Raw genomic sequence first — 21134 nt, forward strand, 5'->3', positions numbered from 1 at the left:
ACTGGGAGTGGACTACTTTTTAAAACATTTTGCGTCTAGTAACAATTCTATGACCGAGTAGCAATTAGCATGCCGGCTAAGACAAAAGCATATTGTAGGCTAGAGTTTGTATACAAATACACAAAAAGCACAAACAAATAAAACATACATATCTGTGAACCTGTTCTGTATCAGCTCCTCATAAATAATGTAGATCTAACGACTGTGAACCTGGAGAACACCTGGGGCAGAATTGGTTACACCTGTCCTTGGTCTTCAGCTCAGTTTTTTTTTTTTTTTTTTTAATATAAATACAACAAACATATGTTTCTGATCGGAGTACTGAGCAAGTGCGTGCTACGTGGAGTGTACTGGAGTGTTTCAGTTTGAGTCCTCAAGGCTGCTGCTTTTCTGATCAGAGCTGCAATTGCAGAGCCGGACCATGATGCTTTGCAGGCTGGGCTCGACGATGCCGAGGAGGGGCCTCTGGGAAGGGTCGCCGTTCCAGCAGGCCTCCATCAGCTGCCAGCATTCCTCATCGAAACTGGGCAACCGCTCCGGCCTGGCACCTGGAGACAACACGAGCACAAGAGAGTCTCTGGCAGTGCGTTCGGCCGACAAACAAAAACATATGCCAACAGACCCGAAAGAAACACAGACAGTGTGTCCACAAACCCTGACAGCGAAGGATTCATTCTTAAAGACCCAACAAGTTAAATAAAGTTTCTTTAGGTATCAAACATCAGTTAGGTTACATCTGACAACGTGATTGAGCCTAAATTTCTTAGACACAGCGGTTACTGTAGTTCACCTTTTTTGACGTTGTTCCAGAGCTGGTCCTTGCTAGAGCATTTCTCAAAGGCTTCTGGGAGTTTTACTGATCCAGTACAGAGATACCAGAACAGGATCCCAAAGGCATAGACATCGACGGAGTTATCGTACTTTCCTGTTGGGGAGACAGTCACATTTGAGAGCAAACCACATCAGACAGCGTTTTCTAAGCGGCTTCTGCACAATTAAGTGTAATTTGACAGAGCAGTGACTGTACGAATGTAACTGCTGAGCTGATTAACACAGTGCACACATACAAGAGGTCATGTAACAGTGTTATAATCTTCAGTATACACAGAATAAGACAACGTGACATGATGGACGGCTGCAAGCCTCTGGTTTAAGTTCAAGTTTATTTAGTGGCTCTAATCAATGTTGCAGTCTCAAAGGGCTTTACAGGCCCACAGTTTATAGAAAACAAAACGACACTCCCTAATCTAAACTCTAAAAACTGGAAGAAATCTTGGGGAGGATCACAGAGGGAGGAAAAGGATCTGTTAGGACAGTCAGAAATGAACTGATAGTGTGGATCATGTCAGGAGCCACATGATGTTTGGCAGTGTGATGGCTCAGTGATCCCACCTGTAAACAACTCTGGGGCCATGTGGATGGGCGTTCCAACGATGCTGCCCGACATCATAGCTTCTGGTTTACAGAAGCCCAAATCTGTGATCTTTGCGCGATTCTGTTTATCCAACTGGAGAAGACATGAGGGACAGCAGACATCAGAGAATCATCACAGAACACAATGCTCCTTTAACTTTGAGTGTTCCCCTCTCATAGAAATTATATCAATTATAATGGCTTATCACATGCCTACTAATTTTTTGGGTGTAGGAGATGTGTGATTTGTTTGTTGCCCAAGGAGTCCGAAGCCAAAGGTTTCTGCTTATTTTTTGTCACTTCAGTACAGGTGACATGAAGTCTCTATGACAATTCTGTACAAAGTGATAGTATCTTTAGTGCCCACTACCACACTTAAACCTGGCGAAAGCAGAGTTAGAGTAGAGTAAAGCAGAGTTTTTAATAGCTTCATATAACTTCACTAACGATCAACACATTATATTATATACAAGCCATGTCTTGAAATCTACTCTGACCCAGACTCTCAAACGACAATCTCAGTTATCAGCTAAATTGTTACAGGCCATGCCCATCAACATTTATTTTGACCAAATCTGGAATTTAAAATTGTGCACCCACTAGAGGCATGCGTACCGAGTTTCATGAGGTTAGGATGAGCCAATTGCAAGATATAAACTTTTGGTGTTTTTTGGCGCCCCCTATGGGTCTAAGTTGTACTACTGGTCTACACCAGCCGATCTACCCTATACTAATATTCTCATCAAGTTTCATAGGAACCAGACAAACTTTCATGAATTTATAGCGTTTTCAAGCTGATTAGCCATATCTGTAAACATTCATGTTATCATATAACAAACCAGTTATGATTAATTTAAATTTCCAACACGATCCCAAAAAATCAACACCCATTGATTATACATGCCAAATATGATAAACCGTCTCATCAAAGTATGAAAAACAGTGAAGTGAAGCACTGGATTCTATCATAATGAACTGTCTTTTATCCCAATCACAGAAAATACCTAATCATTTTCTAAATTCGTTGGGAATATCAATTTCTGGTAAAAAAAAAAAAAAATTTTTGAACTTAGCTGCACTGGGTTTGAATCTGGTTCAGGCCGTTTGCTGCTTGTCATTCCCTCTCTCTACCTTGTGTTCTTTCCTGTCTCTCTCTACTGTGTCTGTCTAATAATGCAGAAATGCCAAAGAAATAACCTTAAAAAAAAAAAAAAGAAAAAAAGAAACAAACATCAGAGTCTACAGTGTGCTGGACCAGCTGGTCTGCACTCACCAAAACATTCTTTAGCTTTATGTCTCTGTGCAAGAGGCCCTGACTGTGCAGGAAGCGGATCCCCTCCACCACATCCAGAGCGATCTGAAGTCTCTCCCTCAGTGATAAACCCGCCTGGGACAGAAACACAGGGACGACACATGAGACAGAAAGGAGGACAAAACTGTGCTCAGTATCAAAACCAGTGATACAGCTCCTTTTTCTGTGCGCTGCAATGTCACCTTCAGGCCTGTGTAGAGGTCTCGGTGCAGTCGCTCCATTATAAGCAGCACGGCAATGCTGGAACCGCCTCCGTAGGTGTGATCGATCACAGAGCCATGCAGGTCCACCAAGCGCTCGTGTTTAGGCAGGGACCTGAAACAACACATACACACACACACGGGGGGGGGGGTGGAAAATTAAATCTTTTGGACAAAACAAAATCCTGTTTTTATGGACGCCACAGACAATTAAGTCAAAGCCATCCATTTTGCCCAGCTGTGTATGTGTGGGATTCTTGTTTGGGCGTCCACATGAGGGCAGACCTCACACAGCTTTACTAAGCCCTGCATGTTCTGCATTCCTCAGAATGACGACGGTTGAATCAGACAAGCACTAATAAGACTGACATATCAAATTCAGTCTGTTGTTGGGTGCACAACACAGCCTCAAGGCCTGAACAGTGAAAACAAAATGTGCTTTATGGGGAAAAAAAGAAAAAAAAAAACAGGGTGTGGTTGGGCCAGATATGAAGGCAAATGTCATGTCCAATGAAGAGAGCGTGGCTGCTGACAAACGCAGCTGCCATGGGATTTATCTCAACCGAACCGACATTTAATACGCCAACTTCCTGCATGTCAGGATAACGCGTTACTGACTTGGATGAGTGTCGTGTGCTGTACCTGGGGCGTTTTGGTGTGACTGCTTTTAATAACAAGCCACAGAAAGACGCTTTAACACTGGGGTGTGTGAGATGATAACAAAGCAGCTGTCTTTATATCACCTTTATCCCTCTGTTTGCTAATTCTTTTCATTCTTCGCGGTTACTCACCTTGTATAGTGAAACTCCAAAGCCAGGTCATTCCAGTGTTTATCATCAGGCGGCACCACCGATTTTAAGGCGCAGGGATAGCGTCCCCCCCAACTGTCACACAAGTACACCACTCCGTATTGGCCCCGGCCCAGCTCTCGGCCAAGCTTGGGCTTGCCTGTCAGAGTACAATGCAGCCACTTTTACTCAGTGTCAAAGTTTATTTTTTGCATCACACAAAAAGGATTGTGTTGGCAAGATATAGTTGCTGATTTGCGTTGTACATCAGCTACGTGAGGCTTGACAATGCAACATAATCCTACCTCTCACCCTAGTCTTAGTTTACTGATGTTCAAATCACAAATGCCTAAAAATCTATTCCAATTTCCAAAAGTACTATTTGTTATTTAGTAAGGCTGGGTGATATGGGAAAGAATCATATTATGGTATCTTAGAGTGAATATCTTAACACTGACAGTGTAGCGATGACTATTGGTTCACAAGATGTTTACGCATAAGAGAATTCTGATGAACAGTCATTAGTCATGTGGATATAATGTTGGAGCAGGCAGGGGCAAATAGTAGAACGGCTGGCTGGAACAGTCTAATAAGTTCAGAAAATCGCATCATTTTACTGTAAAGCAGCCTTTAAAACAAGGAAAAGACAACCCTTATGCCTTATCACTTTATTATTGACAAAAAAAAACAAAAAAAACAAAAAACATTGATATGTCTCCCCCTTATTTAGATCCTTGATATATTATTACATTACCTGGCATGTATAAAAACACATGGCCAAGATCACAGAGGGATGTGCGGGTTTTGAGTCGAGTAAGATTAGGTGTGTGTTGTAAATTCGGCAAATGAAAAGGCTCTGTGATCTCAACCCTGCTTGTGTGTGTGTGTGTGTGTGTGTGTGCATGAGAGAGAACTGTGATGGAATCTGATGATGACTCACCGTGCAGCAGCACATCCCTGAGGGAGCGGCTCTCCAGCGACAGGCGGGCCAGGCGAGGGGCGTGGTCCTTCCTCACACGCAGCCACAGGTCCTCTGTGCGCTCCAACCGCCCTGTGTGCCCCTCCTCCAGCTGGACATATCCACAGAACAAAAACAAAAGCATCACAAACCTCCCCTGGCTTAGCATTAAGAACCGTGAACAGCTAGTAAAGAAAAAGTGAAAGTGAAAGGCGGATATAGAAAATGCTTTATATCCACTACAATAAAACCAAAGCTGTAACAAACCAACCCATTATGTGCTTCCATTTCATGAGGGCCATGAGGGCGTCCGCTCTTAAAATCAAACAACTAAAGGGTAGCAAGAAACCAAAACGGGATTCTCAATATTGATTTATCCTCAGCTGTTAATACCATTAAAACAAATCCTAAGTAGAAAACCTTCAAGTTACAGAAAACTATCTTGCATTTACAGTCGAGTGTTGTTATTATTATTATTTTTTTTAGACCAACAGAGCCCAGAGACTACATGATGTCCATCTAGGGAGTTATTTTCAGATCCTGACTCTTCCCAGGGTTGTGTCCTCTCACCACTTTTGTTTATTCAGTATACACATAAGGGTCAAAGCCAGTGTGAGAACGAGCATAAAGTGAAGTTTGCCCACGACCCTAAAATAATTAATCTTCTGCAGGTTGATGAAACGTGGTCCTGTAGTCAGAAGTTTTGTTCTCTGGTGTGACAGTTTTTTTGTTTGTTTGTTTTTTTTATAATAGGTTTTAGGTTAGAACTTTACACAGCTAAGGGAAAGGTTTTTGCTTAGGTTTCTCTCTACAGGGAAGAATAATGGGTAGGTATAAAGCGAGATGGGTTGATCTGCTATAAACAAGTAAGTATAAAGGCAATATTAGGTTCAGCAGGCTTAAAAGAGCCATACCAGTGATGTTGAATGTTTGGCCCAGTTACTACAATTTACCCACATTTTACATCATATCAAATCATTTTGAAAATCATGTAGGGTTACTACAGATTTCACAACATATAATCAAAACCCCTCCATTTTTAAATATGAATTTTTGGTTGAAACACCTACCTTATAATGTTCTGCTTCTGCAGCTAACAAAGTCATAAACATTCATAAACCACAGAACCAGTAATGCACTTTGTAAAGCAAATGTTTCCCCAGGGACTATTTTCAGGCGAACAGACCGCTTCATCCCACCCAATTTCTCAAAACACAACAGTGCTGCTGCTTTCAGAAAACTAATGTGGACGACTTTATTACAGTGATGGAGTACTGGTGTGGAGAAAGTATGACGTCTCGGAAAGTTAATTTTCATATCGTAGTGGGATGAACCAAAACCACTGAATAAAAGGGAGCAAAAATGATATCAACTTCTAAAATATGACTGCTTGCTTTGGAGAAAGAGTAGCAGACACTAAAAAAAGCTAAACATGCAAAATCACAGATATGGTGCTTGAAAGTTTTCTAACATCATAAATGTTGACTGACAGAGAAGAATTTGATCAATTTTGACATAAAGACATAGATGGATAACCTCATAAATCTACATTTAAGGCTTTTCACTGACCTAATAAGGGCTAATATATAGCAATAAAATTGAATTGAAGACATTTTAAGACTTCTTAAGCCCTGCAGACACCCTGTGTAATTAATTACAAGTAACTGGGCTCCCTGACTTTCTATAGATAGATTAAGATTTGAGTGCAACACTGAAGTGCTGTGCAAAAAAGGAAAACAGTCTCTCTTTTATAGAGCTTCACAAAGAACGCTCTACTGAGGATGGTGAAGGCAGCCAGTAAGATAGCAGCAGAACAGTTCAGCAGCCTCAGAGACATAAATAAAAAGGCAGGCGTAAACAAACCAAATGCCATTATCTCTGACTGTATCCATCCATTACATTAAATGGTTGATGTACTGCTCACAGGCCAGCTGTTCAGGCTCACAACAGCTATATAGGGGAAAAAAAAACATGGGTATGAGAGTATAAGGATTCTTTTATCCTAATTGCTGACAGAGGAAGGCTGAGGGTCTTGACTGTTAGTTGATTACAACTTGTGAAATGATTTGTTGATGTTTCGTCTGAGCAAAATTAAACTTAGTAGAGCGCTGAGCTGTACAGCTACCTGGGTGTGATACAAGTCCACATGGTGGGGAAATATCCTCGTTAGTTTCTCTGTGCTCCCCTGGACTTGTAATCAAGAATCATGTAATTTGTGTCTCTCTATTCACTTCCACAGCATTGCAAAACAGGACCTAAAAATAACACTTTTGGCACATAAACCAGTCAAACCAAGTCAAACTAAGCAGATTCCGCCAAAACAAAACACAATAAGTCCTGTTACCCTTTCCCCTCCTCCATGTAATTACTATTATTTTTAAATGTACTATCAGGTCATTTCTTCCTGGCACAAGGTCACTATGCAGACATTTCCCACAGACGCTACCTGCAGGATCTACTTTGAAATTCAAATAGGAAAATAACATGGAAAGAGCCATTTAGTTTCTTCAAAAAATGGGTACAGGGACTTTTTTTTTATATTGGCATAATTTTCTATGTTGATGTCCATTTATGTACTAAAAATTTTATTTTGGAAATTGTTTTGCCACACTATGGCAGTAAATGGAGAGAGCCAAATACAGTATTCTGGATTAAGTTTAGGGAAGCACAGAAAGAGGACAGTCCAGCACTATGTGGACAGATGTAACGCCCAGCTAATGATACAACCCAACATTTTACCAAAGTTAAGAATGGCTTTTAAAAGTTGCTTGCCTGACACTTTGCATCAGCACCTCAGTATTGCATGGTAATCTGATGTTGCCTTTAATACTTGCTTCAAAACCAAATGCCATGGGTTGGGGGGATATATATAAATTTTGACTAAGGTTTCATTGTTAACTTTTTTTTTACTTGCTTCACTGAGGCTCTAAGGCTAATGGTAGTTTGTATCCTGTGTCTCGTTTTGTTCCCTTGTATTCTGTATTTTATTATTTGTACACTGTATTTAATCGTTTGGTTTTGATGCTGACTGTTGAACAGCAAACTTTATGTAGGTCTGTTCTTTGTTAAGTCCTTCAGGACATGCTTTTGTGATTGTGAGCCACATAAACAAATCTCACGTGACGCAACTTTAACCTCAGTTGATGCCTGCGTGTAATATGCAGTGCAACACAAAGAATTAACTTATAATCAATGTGTTCTAGTGTTTGGTGTATTGCCTTCTGATAGGGTAATTTCCTTGCAGCATCATCAGATGACTAGTGTAATCAAAGTCTGCCAACTGTAATTTAATAGCTAATCATACAGGCTTTGAAACATCATAGAGGCTAATTCGGTGATTACTGATGTGATTACAGCCCCTCTTCAGATTAAAAAAACAATTTTATCAAACTGTTTGCTTGTGTGACACATACTATATTTACTTAATCTTTGCATATTCCAGTTACTACCTCCACCCCAACCACCACCACCAACCCTACAAAGCATTACCCCCAATCGTCCACAGTCTCACCCAATTAATCTGTAATTTTTGAAGAATTAGTGAGCATAGAAATGTAGTCAGTGAATCACACTGTCTGTCATGTGAGGGCTATCATCACAGAAACCTTGAGACGTTGCTATTAGAATATTGGATCTGAAAGGCAAAAGGAAACCATGCCTGTTGTCAAGGACCTGAATAATCTCAAATAAGGGCTGTCATTATAGTATTAATAAAAAATATCATGCAGCTATACAACACGAGTATATTTGTTTTTTTGTTCTTGCACACTCATTAGTACAGCTAAATAATGTGGTAAAACACAGATAATAAATATATTGTTTCAAAATTTTCATCTTCACTGAAAGAACTATTAAAATGATAATGATGATGTGATTTTACAAACAACAATCACAATATGTAGGCCAGGGCATCTCTGCAGCACCACAATATTTTATATAACAGTATATTGGTCCACATTTTACCTTTAACACACATTTTACCTCCATTGCGTTGGATAGTGTACTTTAGCATATTGTAATTTCAATAAAATTTCAGATCTAGTGGTGTGTCAAAAGGGAAACAATGAACTTTACTGACAAGAGAGGTCATATAGTAGAGAAAGTTAACCTGACGGAGGGAAGCTGCGAAGGCATCATGGGAGCTGTTGAGGCGTGTTCTGAACTGGGAGCAGATGCTCCTGGCCAGTTTGGCAGCACTGAGACTTTCTATGGCGTCCTGGGCAACCTTCCTCTTCCACTCTGGAGTGATGGCAGGAGGATTCACAAATGTAATCCTCTGGATTATCTACAAGAGAAGAAGAGAGAGTGAGATGACAAGGAATTTGAAAAACATTTCTGGATACTGCTGGAGCTGAATTTGTGCTACTTGCCTGTTTGATCTGCTCCCAGACGAGTCGTGTGACAGACGATCCTGAATGAAAGGTCACTTCCACATGATAGGCAGCGTTTAATATCTGAGGCAGGGGAGAAAGGGGAGAAAATGTAAGGGAAAACTCACTGACTGAGATGGTATAACATGTCCTTTTGTTGCTTTGAGACTGGGCTCCAATCAGGTTATTGCTCTGTACTGAAGATATACAGACTTGACCAAAGAAGAACAAAAATGTTTAACAGGATGTAAGAAATATGATGCTATTGTTCACATTTAAGCATCTTTGCTCTTCATGTTAGGTATACTGGATACCAAATAAATTATTAGACCACAGCCCACCTGTTTGAGGTGATTGGAAGTGACATTATGGACGGAGAAGTCCATGTTAGACTTCTCCAGACTGCTGAGACATCGCTCCAGGGTTCCTACGAAGCTCTCCCTCAAATAGTCCACAGAGCTGATCAGCTTATTTGCAACTGCCTGGTTCAAACGAACCACTATTAGCTCCTGTATCTGATGGATGCAAGATTTGATCTCTTTTGAGGTAACAGGCTCTCCGTTAGTTGTCACAATGATGTCTGCGGTTGAAAGAGAGTGAAAAGTTTGTCAGGTTCATGGAAAGTTCACATAATCCTATCACATTCTCAACACATGATGTGTTTAATAAATCAGCACAGTGAAGTCCACGCATGGTAATGTTAAGAGACCCCAGAAAGAGATAGTCACTTGACAGTTTCACATAAAGATGCACAGGAAGAAAGAAGCATTTCACAACCATAGCAATATATTTTAATCATACCATGACTGTATCATGAAACAGCTTACAGAAGTTAAAATAAGAACGTAATGACGAAGAGAGGGGAGTTAGTGATGGAACTGCTTTAAATACAGCTGGGAGTGTTGTGGTGGTTTCTACTACATCTATTGCCTTGTCATCATGTGCTCTGCTCAGCCTGAATGGGACAAGTCATGGCATGGTTTGGTGTCCATTCATTAGTCAGCTAGCCAAAGATCATCAGAAATTGAAGAAAAGAAGCACCTCCAACGCTGTGAAATCAACATTTAATTTGATCACTTGACAGAGATAAATGAAACAAAAGACAATCAACATTTTGATCTATCAATTTATTTTTCCTCGCAATTTGTTATTTTGTGCCTTTTAACAATTAAATACCACTAACTGTTAAATTCACATTGTGCACAAAACATACAGAGGACATAAAGAAGCAGGGCGGGCTAGTGGTTACACTGACCTTCCTATGACGGAAATGTCACAGGTTCAGTCCTTTAGGGTTCTTACATCTCCTCTTAAATCAAATTCAAGCATTTTCAAGGTGCATTTTCAAGCTTTTCCAGCACCTTATGGCTGTGGTAAATTAATGACATTAAATATTATCACATTAAATCAGATGTTACTGTGCTATAAACAACCAAAATTATGTTTAGTGACGGCATTCTACAGAAGAAAAAAAAATTCAAAATGTGTCACTGTCCCAGTTATTTGTTATTAAAGTAATGCAATTGCAATTTCAGGCAGTTTCAAGCACTTTATTCAGAATCCAAGCACTTTTCAAACCTTGAAATACCACATTAAAATTCAAGCATTTTCAAGGTTTTCAGCACATGTATGAACCCTGAGCCTTGTGACTGCCATGTGTCCTCCTGAAGTGTCCCTGAGCAACACACTGACCATGGATCTGCTTGTTCACTGCAAGTGACTAAAGAAGAGCCTTTTGCCTGATATAAAAATTAAATGCAAATTCTGTTTGTCCAAAATTTTAATCCTTCATGTCAGAGCTTATGGCCATGTTTGAACAACTTGTGAAATGCAGTTGGTTCAGGTTTAGCTCTAGGAAAGCTCTTTTTTTAATAAAAATATTACTATTGTGCCATTATAATGTTCTCCTACAGTTTAAAAGAAACAAAAAGAAACAAAGAGACAAACACTGTCTGTGATCAGAGTCCATATAAAAAACGCAAACCATGGCTAGAGAAGGCAAAAGAAAAGAGAATTTCCTCACAGGGGTCAAAAAGGGCCAGAGGAGATAAGTCAGTGGTCTGTACCCTCTCCCTCAGAGAGATATACATCAAAAAGCTGCAAGAGAATGGCTAAATGGGAAATTAGCTGAATAGGCTGCAGCTTGGGAGCCACGAGTCAGGCATCTTCTGTAATGGGGACTTACAAAGAATAAAGACATAATCAAGAAAGGACATCTTTAGCTGGTAAGTTACAAACAGAACCAAAATAAATGCAGCACTCACTTGGTCATTGTGGAATAATGTGGTCATAACTGAAATTTCTGAATGAAGGTCACTGACATTTGTACTGGCAATTTAATTTCATAGGCTTCAAAGGCTCTATCAAAAAATACTTAAACTAGAAGGGTGACCTCAGTAGACTGCTTAGCTCCACCAGGCGTATCTCGCCTTTTCTGCACTACAGGCCAGCCTATGTGCTAAACAAAACTCAGGAGAGACTCGGCAGCTAATGGTATTGTCAAACACTTGTCAAATTACAAATTAAATTACTGTATGATGCAAATGTTATACAGTACAGTACACAAAGTAAACCATAAAACTCCCAAAGCCTCTCAAGTTAAGTTGTTTCTTGTTCTGTCTCTGTGTGTCTCTCTCTTTGTCTGTGTGTGTCTCTCTCTGTCTCTCTCCCTGTGTGTGTGTGTCTCTGTGTGTGTGTGTGTGTGTGTGTGTGTGTGTTTGTGTCTCTCTCTCTCTTTCTGTCTCTTTCTCTTTCTCTCCTCACGATGGCTGTTTTTACACGTTGTCATTTTTTACAGTCATGAAGGCTATTTTACCTATTTAAAAGCCCCACTTTTTTGATAGATTACATGTCCCTCTAACATTTTTAACAGTGTCTTTCTGCCATTTGTCTGCTCTGTGTTTTGACTTTCTTCATCAGCAGTGCATGTTATAAATTTGCCAAAATAAACACAATGCAAGTCCTGAATTTTTTTCCCATCTGCAATCGGGGCAAAAACAGCCATAATAGGATAAAAAATATATTAGGCTGATAGGCCCAGCGTTATGCAAAGAGAGAGAGAGAGAGAGAGAGAGAGAGAGAGAGAGAGAGAGAGCAGCAGTGGTCGAGCAAGCTAGACAGTGAATGAAGAGAGGGAAGTAGCTACAACAAATGTTTTACAAAAAAATTTTTGAATCACAGCAGGGTCTTCATTATACAGATGTAACTTTGTGCAAAAAATATTAGGCTGATAGACCCACTGGTATGCGAGACTAGCTGCAGACACACACACACACACACACACACACACACACACACACACGACCAAACATATGATCCCCTCCAGGCTACCGCCTGGCAGACATAATGAACTGTTCTGTTCCAAAACAATATATGTCCAGTTGAGGGAAAAATCATTACTTCATGTTTACAAATAATTTAGTCTGGCTGCACAATACAGAATCTAGTTTGTAGAATACTGTCATCCAAGGATTTAATGTAGTCATGGGGCTTTATAAAGTTTGTAAAACTTGTTTATGCTAACACTCGTCCTGTAATAGATGAAAAAGCCAATTTGTAATAAATTCTTTGTATGGTGACTATGGCTTTTGTCCAGAGTAAAACCAACCTTTTTTACAGAACTGTTAACAGAACAAAGTAGAGAGCGAAACTTTCACAAGTTTGACTATTCCATTTTGAGTCACAAATGACTTTGTGGACAATGAGACAGAAACGGTCACACTTTCAACCAACAAAAAAGAAAGACAGCATCACAGCATGCTTGTTTATTTTTGATCTGTCATAATATGAAGCATGTGGAATAGGCCCAAACTTTGCCAGCCAGTCCATACTGAATAAAAGAATGTATTGTCTTTCTCTCAAGTCTACATCGAACAGGAAATGCCCTACACAGAAATTTCTGAGCCATATTGTGTTGACACAATAACAACTGATAAAAACCACTGTGAAGATGTAGATTCATCACAAACAAATAAAATCACCATTGTTGGATACTGTAAGGTCAACCAGGAAAAGTGACCCACATTAATGTGGAAAAACATGAGAAACAAAAAATAGACAAATAATATACACAAATGAAATGCCTGCTCTTGGCCATCAATCACAAGTTTGGAAACATCATCAGTTATTGGCAGTTATTGGCAGTTATTGGGGGGGATAATGCAAGATATAATAATAATGAGAGTGAAATTCTCTTATCATTTGCTCCCCTCTACAGGGAGGCGAAAACATGGAGTCAGCACCAGAACAGCAGCCATGGTCCTGGTTACGACTGGGTGTCTTGCTTTCAGACACCTACCTCAGCAGTGTACACCGCCATTAAGTATATGCATGGCAAAATCACTGCATTCACCAGTGACGCAAGTGATACAAAGTGGAGGAGTCACCCTCCTTATGAACCTCTCATTTTTATGGCAGACATAAAACAAACAATGCACAAAATAAGATATAAATAATACTTAAACTTTCCTGCCTTTGATTTTGAACACTAAATTTTGCAAATAAATAACCCTACGCTGACATCCAGGTTCCCCTTGCCACAGGCTGCCGCATGGATATCTCTTTCTCCAAAACTGGCATTTAGCCGCAGTGTTTACCGACGGCGATGACACTAACCTGTGAACTCCAGGTTGGCAGCATCCTCCAACAACTGCTCTTTCATGCTGCTGAGTGTCTCCACAATCATCTCCTTCATTTCCTCCTGCTTGCGGTTGGCAATCGCCATCAGGGAGGCGAACAGCTCAACCTCTTTTTCCCGTGTGTACTCGAGCCTGCGGGGTGTTATCTGCAGGTCCCTCTGCATGTCAAAAGCCTGCAGAGACACAAAGAAGGGACGACAAATATTCTGTCAGCCATATCAGTTGGGGCAACGTATTGTCACATGAGGGTGAAGTGGACGAGTAAGCACAGAGAGACGCTGATGATGCTGAGAAGCTCTGTTGTCTCACCTGGTTGATGAAAAGATCTAGACAGCGACAGTGAATCCCATTCAGCAGGTTGGCAGCATCCACCTGCTGGTAATGAAGCACCTGGCGAACAAAGGGCACCAGCGGCCGGTGCAGTCTCTCTAAGGCCTCAACCAGCATGTTCTGGGGCTTGGACCCGGGGCTGGGTGTCTGTGCAGGGGCACCACAGGGGCAGTTCCCCACCGTGCCACTTAGGAAGCCAAGGGAGAGCAGCTGCTTGTGGAGGGTGCTCTTCTCCCGTTCTTTCTCTTTCTCTTTCTCCTTCTCCTTCTCCCTCTCTGCCCTGCGGCCAGGCTCTGGGGAGGCCTCTGGCATGGTGGCAGGGATACGGATAAAGCAGATGGGAAAGGAGAGCATCTGCCTGACCTTGCGGAGCTCAGCCACTTGCTCTGTACTGAGGGAGTCCTGGTTGAGGGCGTAGAGTATGATGGGGATCACGTTGCGAGTACAGTCATCCAAGGCCTCCTCTATGGGCTGGACACTTGGACAAGGCACCACCATGATCTTAACTTCCTGATGGAGCAAACCACAAATAAACCATGGACAATGTTATTTTCCTTTCTCTTTGTATGAAAGTAATTATTAGGAGATCTGTTTGTATGAAATTTCTTGACCGACTGCATTGGACCACAAGAGGAAAAACCATAGCTTCTGGGTGATAAAGTGTCAACAAAACTGGAGACATGGTTTTCACACAGTTTTACAATAAAAAGGATTCCACTGCAAGAGTAAAGAAAAGTGCAGCCACACATCACTGTTGCACGTAAACTTTATGGTGGTCTTGGGAAGATCGGTGACAGGGCAGAAAGATGACATGAGCAAAAAGATTTGCTTAACCTTTGATGAATTACAACATTAACAAAAATAGAATTGGAGAGCGTGAGAAGGAGACACAGTGAGGGAGGGAAAAAGAGAAATGGAGAAAAGAGAGGCAGGAATGAGTAACAGCCACACAAAGGAGACAGTCAGTCCTGTCTCCAAGAAACAAGAGCCGAGACCAACTGACCAGTCTCTCTTTGGAACAAAGATAGCCTGCAAACATTTTGTTAACAACCAACCAAAATAACTGCAATGTTTGAATTGCCTTAATGTGGTTAATTTCCAACAACAACCCCTCAATAGAGGGTTTGCCACTGTATGTCTTTAAAAAAAAAAAAAAAAAATTCATACAAATTAGTGTCTACCATCTGACCGTGTTTTATCTGTAAAAATAACAGTCAAACAGACAAATGGCCATATAAGACGCTGGAATTTTCTTTTAATAGCTCATTTTAAGAGCATTTGCTAATATCTCAACCCTTTGTTAATAAGCAAAATGAACTCGTGGAGCACAGGCAGTGAACAATCAAGCTGGATCATGCAGCTCAAAAGCATTTTAGCAATGTGGCAGTAGGTTAGCAGCCTTTACGTCCTCTGAGTTATTGTGTGTCTAAGCCGGGGAAGGAAGCATGGGCACACTCTGGGATGAAGAGAAGGCTAATTAGCAAGTTGGTTCTCATCTTTTGACCTCCAAAGCACCGTACTGTGATTATCACAGGGTTGTGTGAATACCACAGTAAGCAGAGAGGTCCTCTGCTTTCATTTACACCAAGTAAACACTTAAATCTACATTCATTCATCAGAGAAATAGCCCAGAAACGTGCACTACATTAGATTGTAAGATTTTAAAGAGACACCTATAGTTCCTGAATGATTGCAATCAAAGGTTTTAAACAATTCACACATGCTGAAATCAAATTCAGTCAAAACTAACATAACTCACTACAAGTAGACATTTTCATCAGGGAGACAAATTGGGAAACCAAAAAACGTATCTTCAAAGACAGTAAATCTAACGTCGCACTGACAGATCTGTATTAAATCTCCGTTATGTAAAACATGTAGTTTACGTCTTCCAAACAATAATTTAGTTGTTTACGGCCCGGTGTTCAATACAAATTCAAACAAAAGTGCTGAGTGACACAGATAGTCAAAACAAGACAAAACTGAAGGGAACTTTTCAATATCAACATAATTGAAAATGTACTTGATGCAGGGCCTTTGCATTTAATTAATGTATTTTAAAGAATATGTTTATGAGCGTCACAAATTTGGAGTTAGGACTGTGGATCGCAAAGCTGTGCAAAACACTTTTCAATTAGCACATCTCACTCAAAGTCCCAGGAAAACACTGAAATTAAAAAAAAAAAAAAAAAAAAACATAAATAAAAAATGTCCGCAGCGACATGTATAAGCAGTGTCCCAGGATTCAGCTGTAACGGTGGCAACTTCATCACAGCAAAGGGTTTGGGATTTTTTTTACATGGCCTAGTCATGTGAATCGCACCAGACCGGTGCCATTACGTAAGGGGGTTGGGCGGGTGGGCAGCCTTGAAGCAATGCTAGGCCTAGTTTCTGCGGCGGTCTGATGCTTGCTAAGAGGCCTTGGTCTAAAGGATTAGACACTAATTTCCACGTTTCACACATGACAAGGAATAACCACAATCCTCACACCATGCCAAATCAGTTAGCTGTGTTTGTCAGGAGTTCTTGAAAACTGAATAGGAAAAAAGGCAACTGTGGCAACGCTGTATTCCCTTACAGAACCACAAATTAGGTAATGAAAAGAAGGAAAAACCCAGGAATTAATCAGCTCTGGTCAGTAATCTGTATGCCAGCTAAGCCATGTGTGAGTGAAACAGCCTAGTTCCAGCCAGAGACAATGATGAAAAAAAAATCAATCCTCTCCTTTGTGCGTTATCATAGGAAGACAAATAACACCTCACAAAAAATGATGCTTTGAGTATTACGACATGAATGAGTCTAATCCAGGTTAGGAGATACTCATTGCCATGCTCAAACCAAACTGGAGGACCAAACTGGGCTGTGTGTGACCACCATGCGCTGTGACAGACCTCAGTTCCACCTGAGAGCTATACCAAACTGATTACCGTAACAACAAAATGCTAACAAAATTTTACTATGTACAGTGACTAAGCTTACATATACGTGGACTAAATAATTACCAAAATGATTTCTTAGTTATTCCATCTCTCAGTAAGTATACGGTAAGTGCTGTCTCTCTTGACCTTATACAAATTATACTTGGACTGACACTCCACTTTAACTCATGCAGATGCCCTCTCTGCTGGCCTGGCTATGACCTGAAGCGTACCTGTAGCAGAGGGTGGTGCAGGGTAATCTCCAGTTCTGCCAGCCTGTGGGCCGGGTCTTCACACTCCTCGTGGATCTCCAGGTCCTCCCGGGGCACTGTGTCCCAGCGGCCACAGTTAGCCGCCAACTGGTGGACCAGCTCATACTGGCCAGGCAGCGCCAGGCTGAGCCGTGTCTGTCTCCCATGGGTGAAGCACAACTTCCTCCTCTTGCACACAATGCCCTGGACCCCTTCACAAGCCTCCCCAGCCTCAGGGCCCAGTGGTAGCAGCCTCTCCCCCAGGAGGCAGTTGAGCAGCTGATAGCGGGCAGCACAGTCCTGTCCCAGCACCAGGATGTAAGGGGCAGCACCCACCGTGTTGCGTAAGAACTCTTCCTCATGGCTGGGGAAAGAGATGCAGCTAAGTTGGCCTGGGGGAAGAGAGACAGGAGAAAAGTGGTGATATATTGAGCAATGATTGGAAACACAACGGGTTATCCAGGGATTAAAACTAAACATCCTCCATCACTCTAGTAGGCGGCTCTAATCCCCCTTATTCACACCAGTGAATTGCAATCAATACTTAAGGAATTCTTGGTCAGCTTGGATTCAGAAATAAGTTAATGAAAGACATCAGATTTCCTGAGCTTCACTACCAGGATACTGATCACTCTTCTGTGACAGCAAAATGTTAAAGTGGGTGTTAAATCTGGCCTCTTTCTTTGTGCCGTTCATTCCTGACCCAACCCTGAGACATGAAGTGCACACAGAAGAAGCAATTCACTGTGATGATTTGAGGGTAACAGACATAATCCTCAATGATGCTGAGTCACGGTGAAAAACACTTACAACAAAGAATAGGGGCCAGCAATGAATGACCCACTCTACATTTAACAGTCCACTGCATTTGTCTCTCCTATCCACCAAGTTTTACTAAAACTGTTCCTCTAATCTGGCATTACCAGTTGACTGTACCTTACATGAAGCATTAAAGCCCTCAGGCTACATGAAGCCAGACCTGTGCTAAACATCTGATGTGCCCATCAGTGTACAGACTATGCTCAACAGCCTCAGTTTTTCCAATAAGCTATCCTTGTAGATCCCTGTATGACCTCTACTTAAGTTATAGATCAAGGACTATTTTATATGTTACGCTACTGTGCATTTTTGTGGAGTAAAATAAGTCTAACCAAGACATTTGCTTGATTTCTCTAGTTGCTAGGTGAAGACATGCATTTGGCTTTGCCTGTGAAAGGTGGCATTATAGTCTTATTTCGCTAACAGATTAATTTTAGGATTAACATTCTCCATTCAGTATAGAGAGAAAAAAAAATGGCCTGCTTTACGTACATGCTACCAGCTCCAATGGCCTAAGCTACCACTGTAGATGTGAATCATTACAATTTTTATCAGCATAACATCACTGTAATCGGGGTTGTCATCCAGTGTGGTTAATCTATTTTCTACACAGATAAGTATCCAAATAGTAGAGTCAAAAACTGGGGAAATATTCCCATGAGACGTTAGGGTACATGTAGCAATGACTGAAACAAGTTAAAAAACATTCTTCTGTGGAAATTGTTGTAATGCAGTAACATGACATGACAGACAGAGTATTCCTGAAGCTGGGCTCTAAGATACAGAGGTTTGTCCATGGTCTGTGTCACTTCGACAACTGCCCCCAACTTTTAAACCTATGGAAAGTCTACAGGAAATTTGTTTTATGCATGGGAATTTTATCTTATACTTGAGCCACCCAACTCCCCTCACTGAATGACACACACACACACACACACACACACTCAGATACAGCACACAATTAATGCAAAGGAGAATGCCTGACATCCCAGGCTTTCAGCCAACTAGTGTGGTGCTCCCACTGTTCATGTGCATAAATCTCAACATATTTGGTGCACTTAGGCTGCTCATGCTTCTGAAAGGGCCTTTAATCTCTTTAGTTTCCCCTAACCCTAATTAATGCGTTTTTCCAGTCTAAGTGTTGGAGGAGAAATTACTTGGCAGCAGCAGCTGATTGTTAGTTTTTCCTGGTAGATCACCAACTCAGTCTCCTATTATGTTCTCTTAAGGGATACATGACAACAACATGCTTGAAATCACAAAAATATGGCTGTTTTTCATGTCTTGGCATTGTTAAATATACAAAAGTAAAGACATCTGGGTGCACTGTGCAACATGATCACATGTTGCTGTTGCAGGTACCGACACTTACCTGCCTCCAGAGAGGCTGCGTCCGAGCTTATGGCTGATGCACAAGCATTGCTGTAATTCTGTTTTATTTCCCGGAAGAATATATCAGTCTCTTTCAGGTTCTTTTTCAACTGTATGGAGTGCTTGTTGTAGCTGTTGAGTATCCGTGTTAGTTCTCGAGCTAACTGGGTCGTTTTCTGTAAATTTCCCTCCATGGCCAAAAGCTGAGACTTCTGCTCCGATTTTGCAAGGGTGTTATTGCTCCAAGGCAGGCACAGATTCTCACAACACCCAGATTAAGCGTCTTATTAGTGAGACGCTCACATTCAATTCAATGCATCAAGTGCCCTGTGATCATATCTGTGGTTACGTGCAGGCTAGGGGTAATCTTTGCCCATCATACAGCGACGCTGTTATATAACCAATTCAAACATAAAACGCCTGTGCTAGAACTCCGACCATGTATTTCATTGGCATTAAAGCAGCGTTAGTGTTGGACAGCCTCTAAAGACAATGAATGAAGACTATCAATTGGTGCTTTTATTGTTATGATGGAAAGCTCACGAGCACTGCTAACCTAAGTTCGTGCAACAGCCTCAAGCGCGAGACTAGTGTTGACTCAAGGCGGTTTGGACAATTAGCTAGCAATGTTTGACTTGCTGCTGTTTAGCCATCTTCCTCTAGCTGTCTTATTTAGTTCGTTAACCTAAAATCGCCTGTCTTGGGTGCAAAATAAGTAACGCCGGAGCTTTGGGATACAAATGACGGCAAAAGCTGCGGCGGCAATGTTTTGAGTAGAGCAAGTATGCTAATGCGTTCTCTGCTTCCTAGCTATGGTCCAAGTAGCGTTACTAGCCAGTAGGCATCTCCGGCGGTCCTCGCCTCGGCCTGGCACACAGACATGTCGCCTCACGTAAACATACTCACTGCCACACAACTGGACTGCAAGGCGAGGCCAACTTAGACAACGTTAGTGCCCCTGAAGGACGGCGACCTATTAACAACACGACGCTTCTGTTTTCCTGCGGTTCCGTGGAAATGGGTCTTCCTAAACTGGCTTTGGCCCAAAGAAACTAGCAGACATCTTCAGGCCCGCCGAGCGACGTCAACAACCGTGGAGCTGGATGTTGTTGTTGTTGTTGTTGTTTTTCTTTAATTGTGAGGAAGATGAGGAGACCGACGGTGATGATGCAGGGCGAGGTGTGCCCGAGCCAAATCACAAACAGCTCAGCAATCAAATCACTGCAAAGAAACGCGACGAGAGCCCACTCGGGAGAGAAGAAGGCGGGGTCAGTTTGGCGCACTGCAATGTGGGAAATGAAGTTTTATGGAGGAATTTCGCTTTGACTGCTTTCTCCCTATAAATAAGCCCCTCAGAACTACACAGTTTCAGTGAAAACAAGCGCAATGAAGATTTACCATGTGGAGTGGAACTAAACGAGTCCACTCTTTTTTCCATGTTACTAAACATAAAACACTAGAACAATATACAAAAGCTATACTTCTGTCATAAAGAGCCTCTTTTACATTTTTGTTAGATGAAATGAAGACAATGATATCCATTCAGGTATTTTTAATCTGATGGGGGAACTCAATTATGAGCATCCGTTTGGGCTAAAACGCTACTGATGAGCTCCCCCTTGTGGCAAAGACACTAAATTACATAAACAACATTAAGTGAATTAAGCTGTATGTGGTCTACTGGACATTTTACAAAGGACTCTTATATGACAGTTATTTGTGTTGAGCTTGCGTGCAAACAAACTACGGCTGTCCATCTGCTTTTCA

General features: G+C 41.4%; 1 protein-coding gene across 1 annotated transcript; it reads right to left on the reverse strand.

Annotated features, from left to right (window-relative positions):
• Nucleotides 1-211: 211 nt before the first annotated feature.
• On the reverse strand, nt 212-19561 carry dstyk (dual serine/threonine and tyrosine protein kinase). Its single transcript, XM_030050666.1, has 14 exons — nt 19369-19561; nt 17160-17569; nt 13988-14518; nt 13656-13851; nt 9383-9621; nt 9042-9125; nt 8780-8956; nt 4654-4783; nt 3717-3873; nt 2908-3040; nt 2687-2800; nt 1393-1507; nt 791-925; nt 212-548 (listed from the first exon to the last, which is right to left on the reverse strand). Exons 1-14 carry the CDS (start codon nt 19559-19561, stop codon nt 361-363), a joined length of 2802 nt encoding a protein of 933 aa, XP_029906526.1. The 3' UTR covers nt 212-360.
• Nucleotides 19562-21134: the final 1573 nt, after the last annotated feature.

This window comes from Myripristis murdjan, chromosome 5, assembly GCF_902150065.1.
Source record: "Myripristis murdjan chromosome 5, fMyrMur1.1, whole genome shotgun sequence".
Taxonomy (NCBI): domain Eukaryota; kingdom Metazoa; phylum Chordata; class Actinopteri; order Holocentriformes; family Holocentridae; genus Myripristis; species Myripristis murdjan.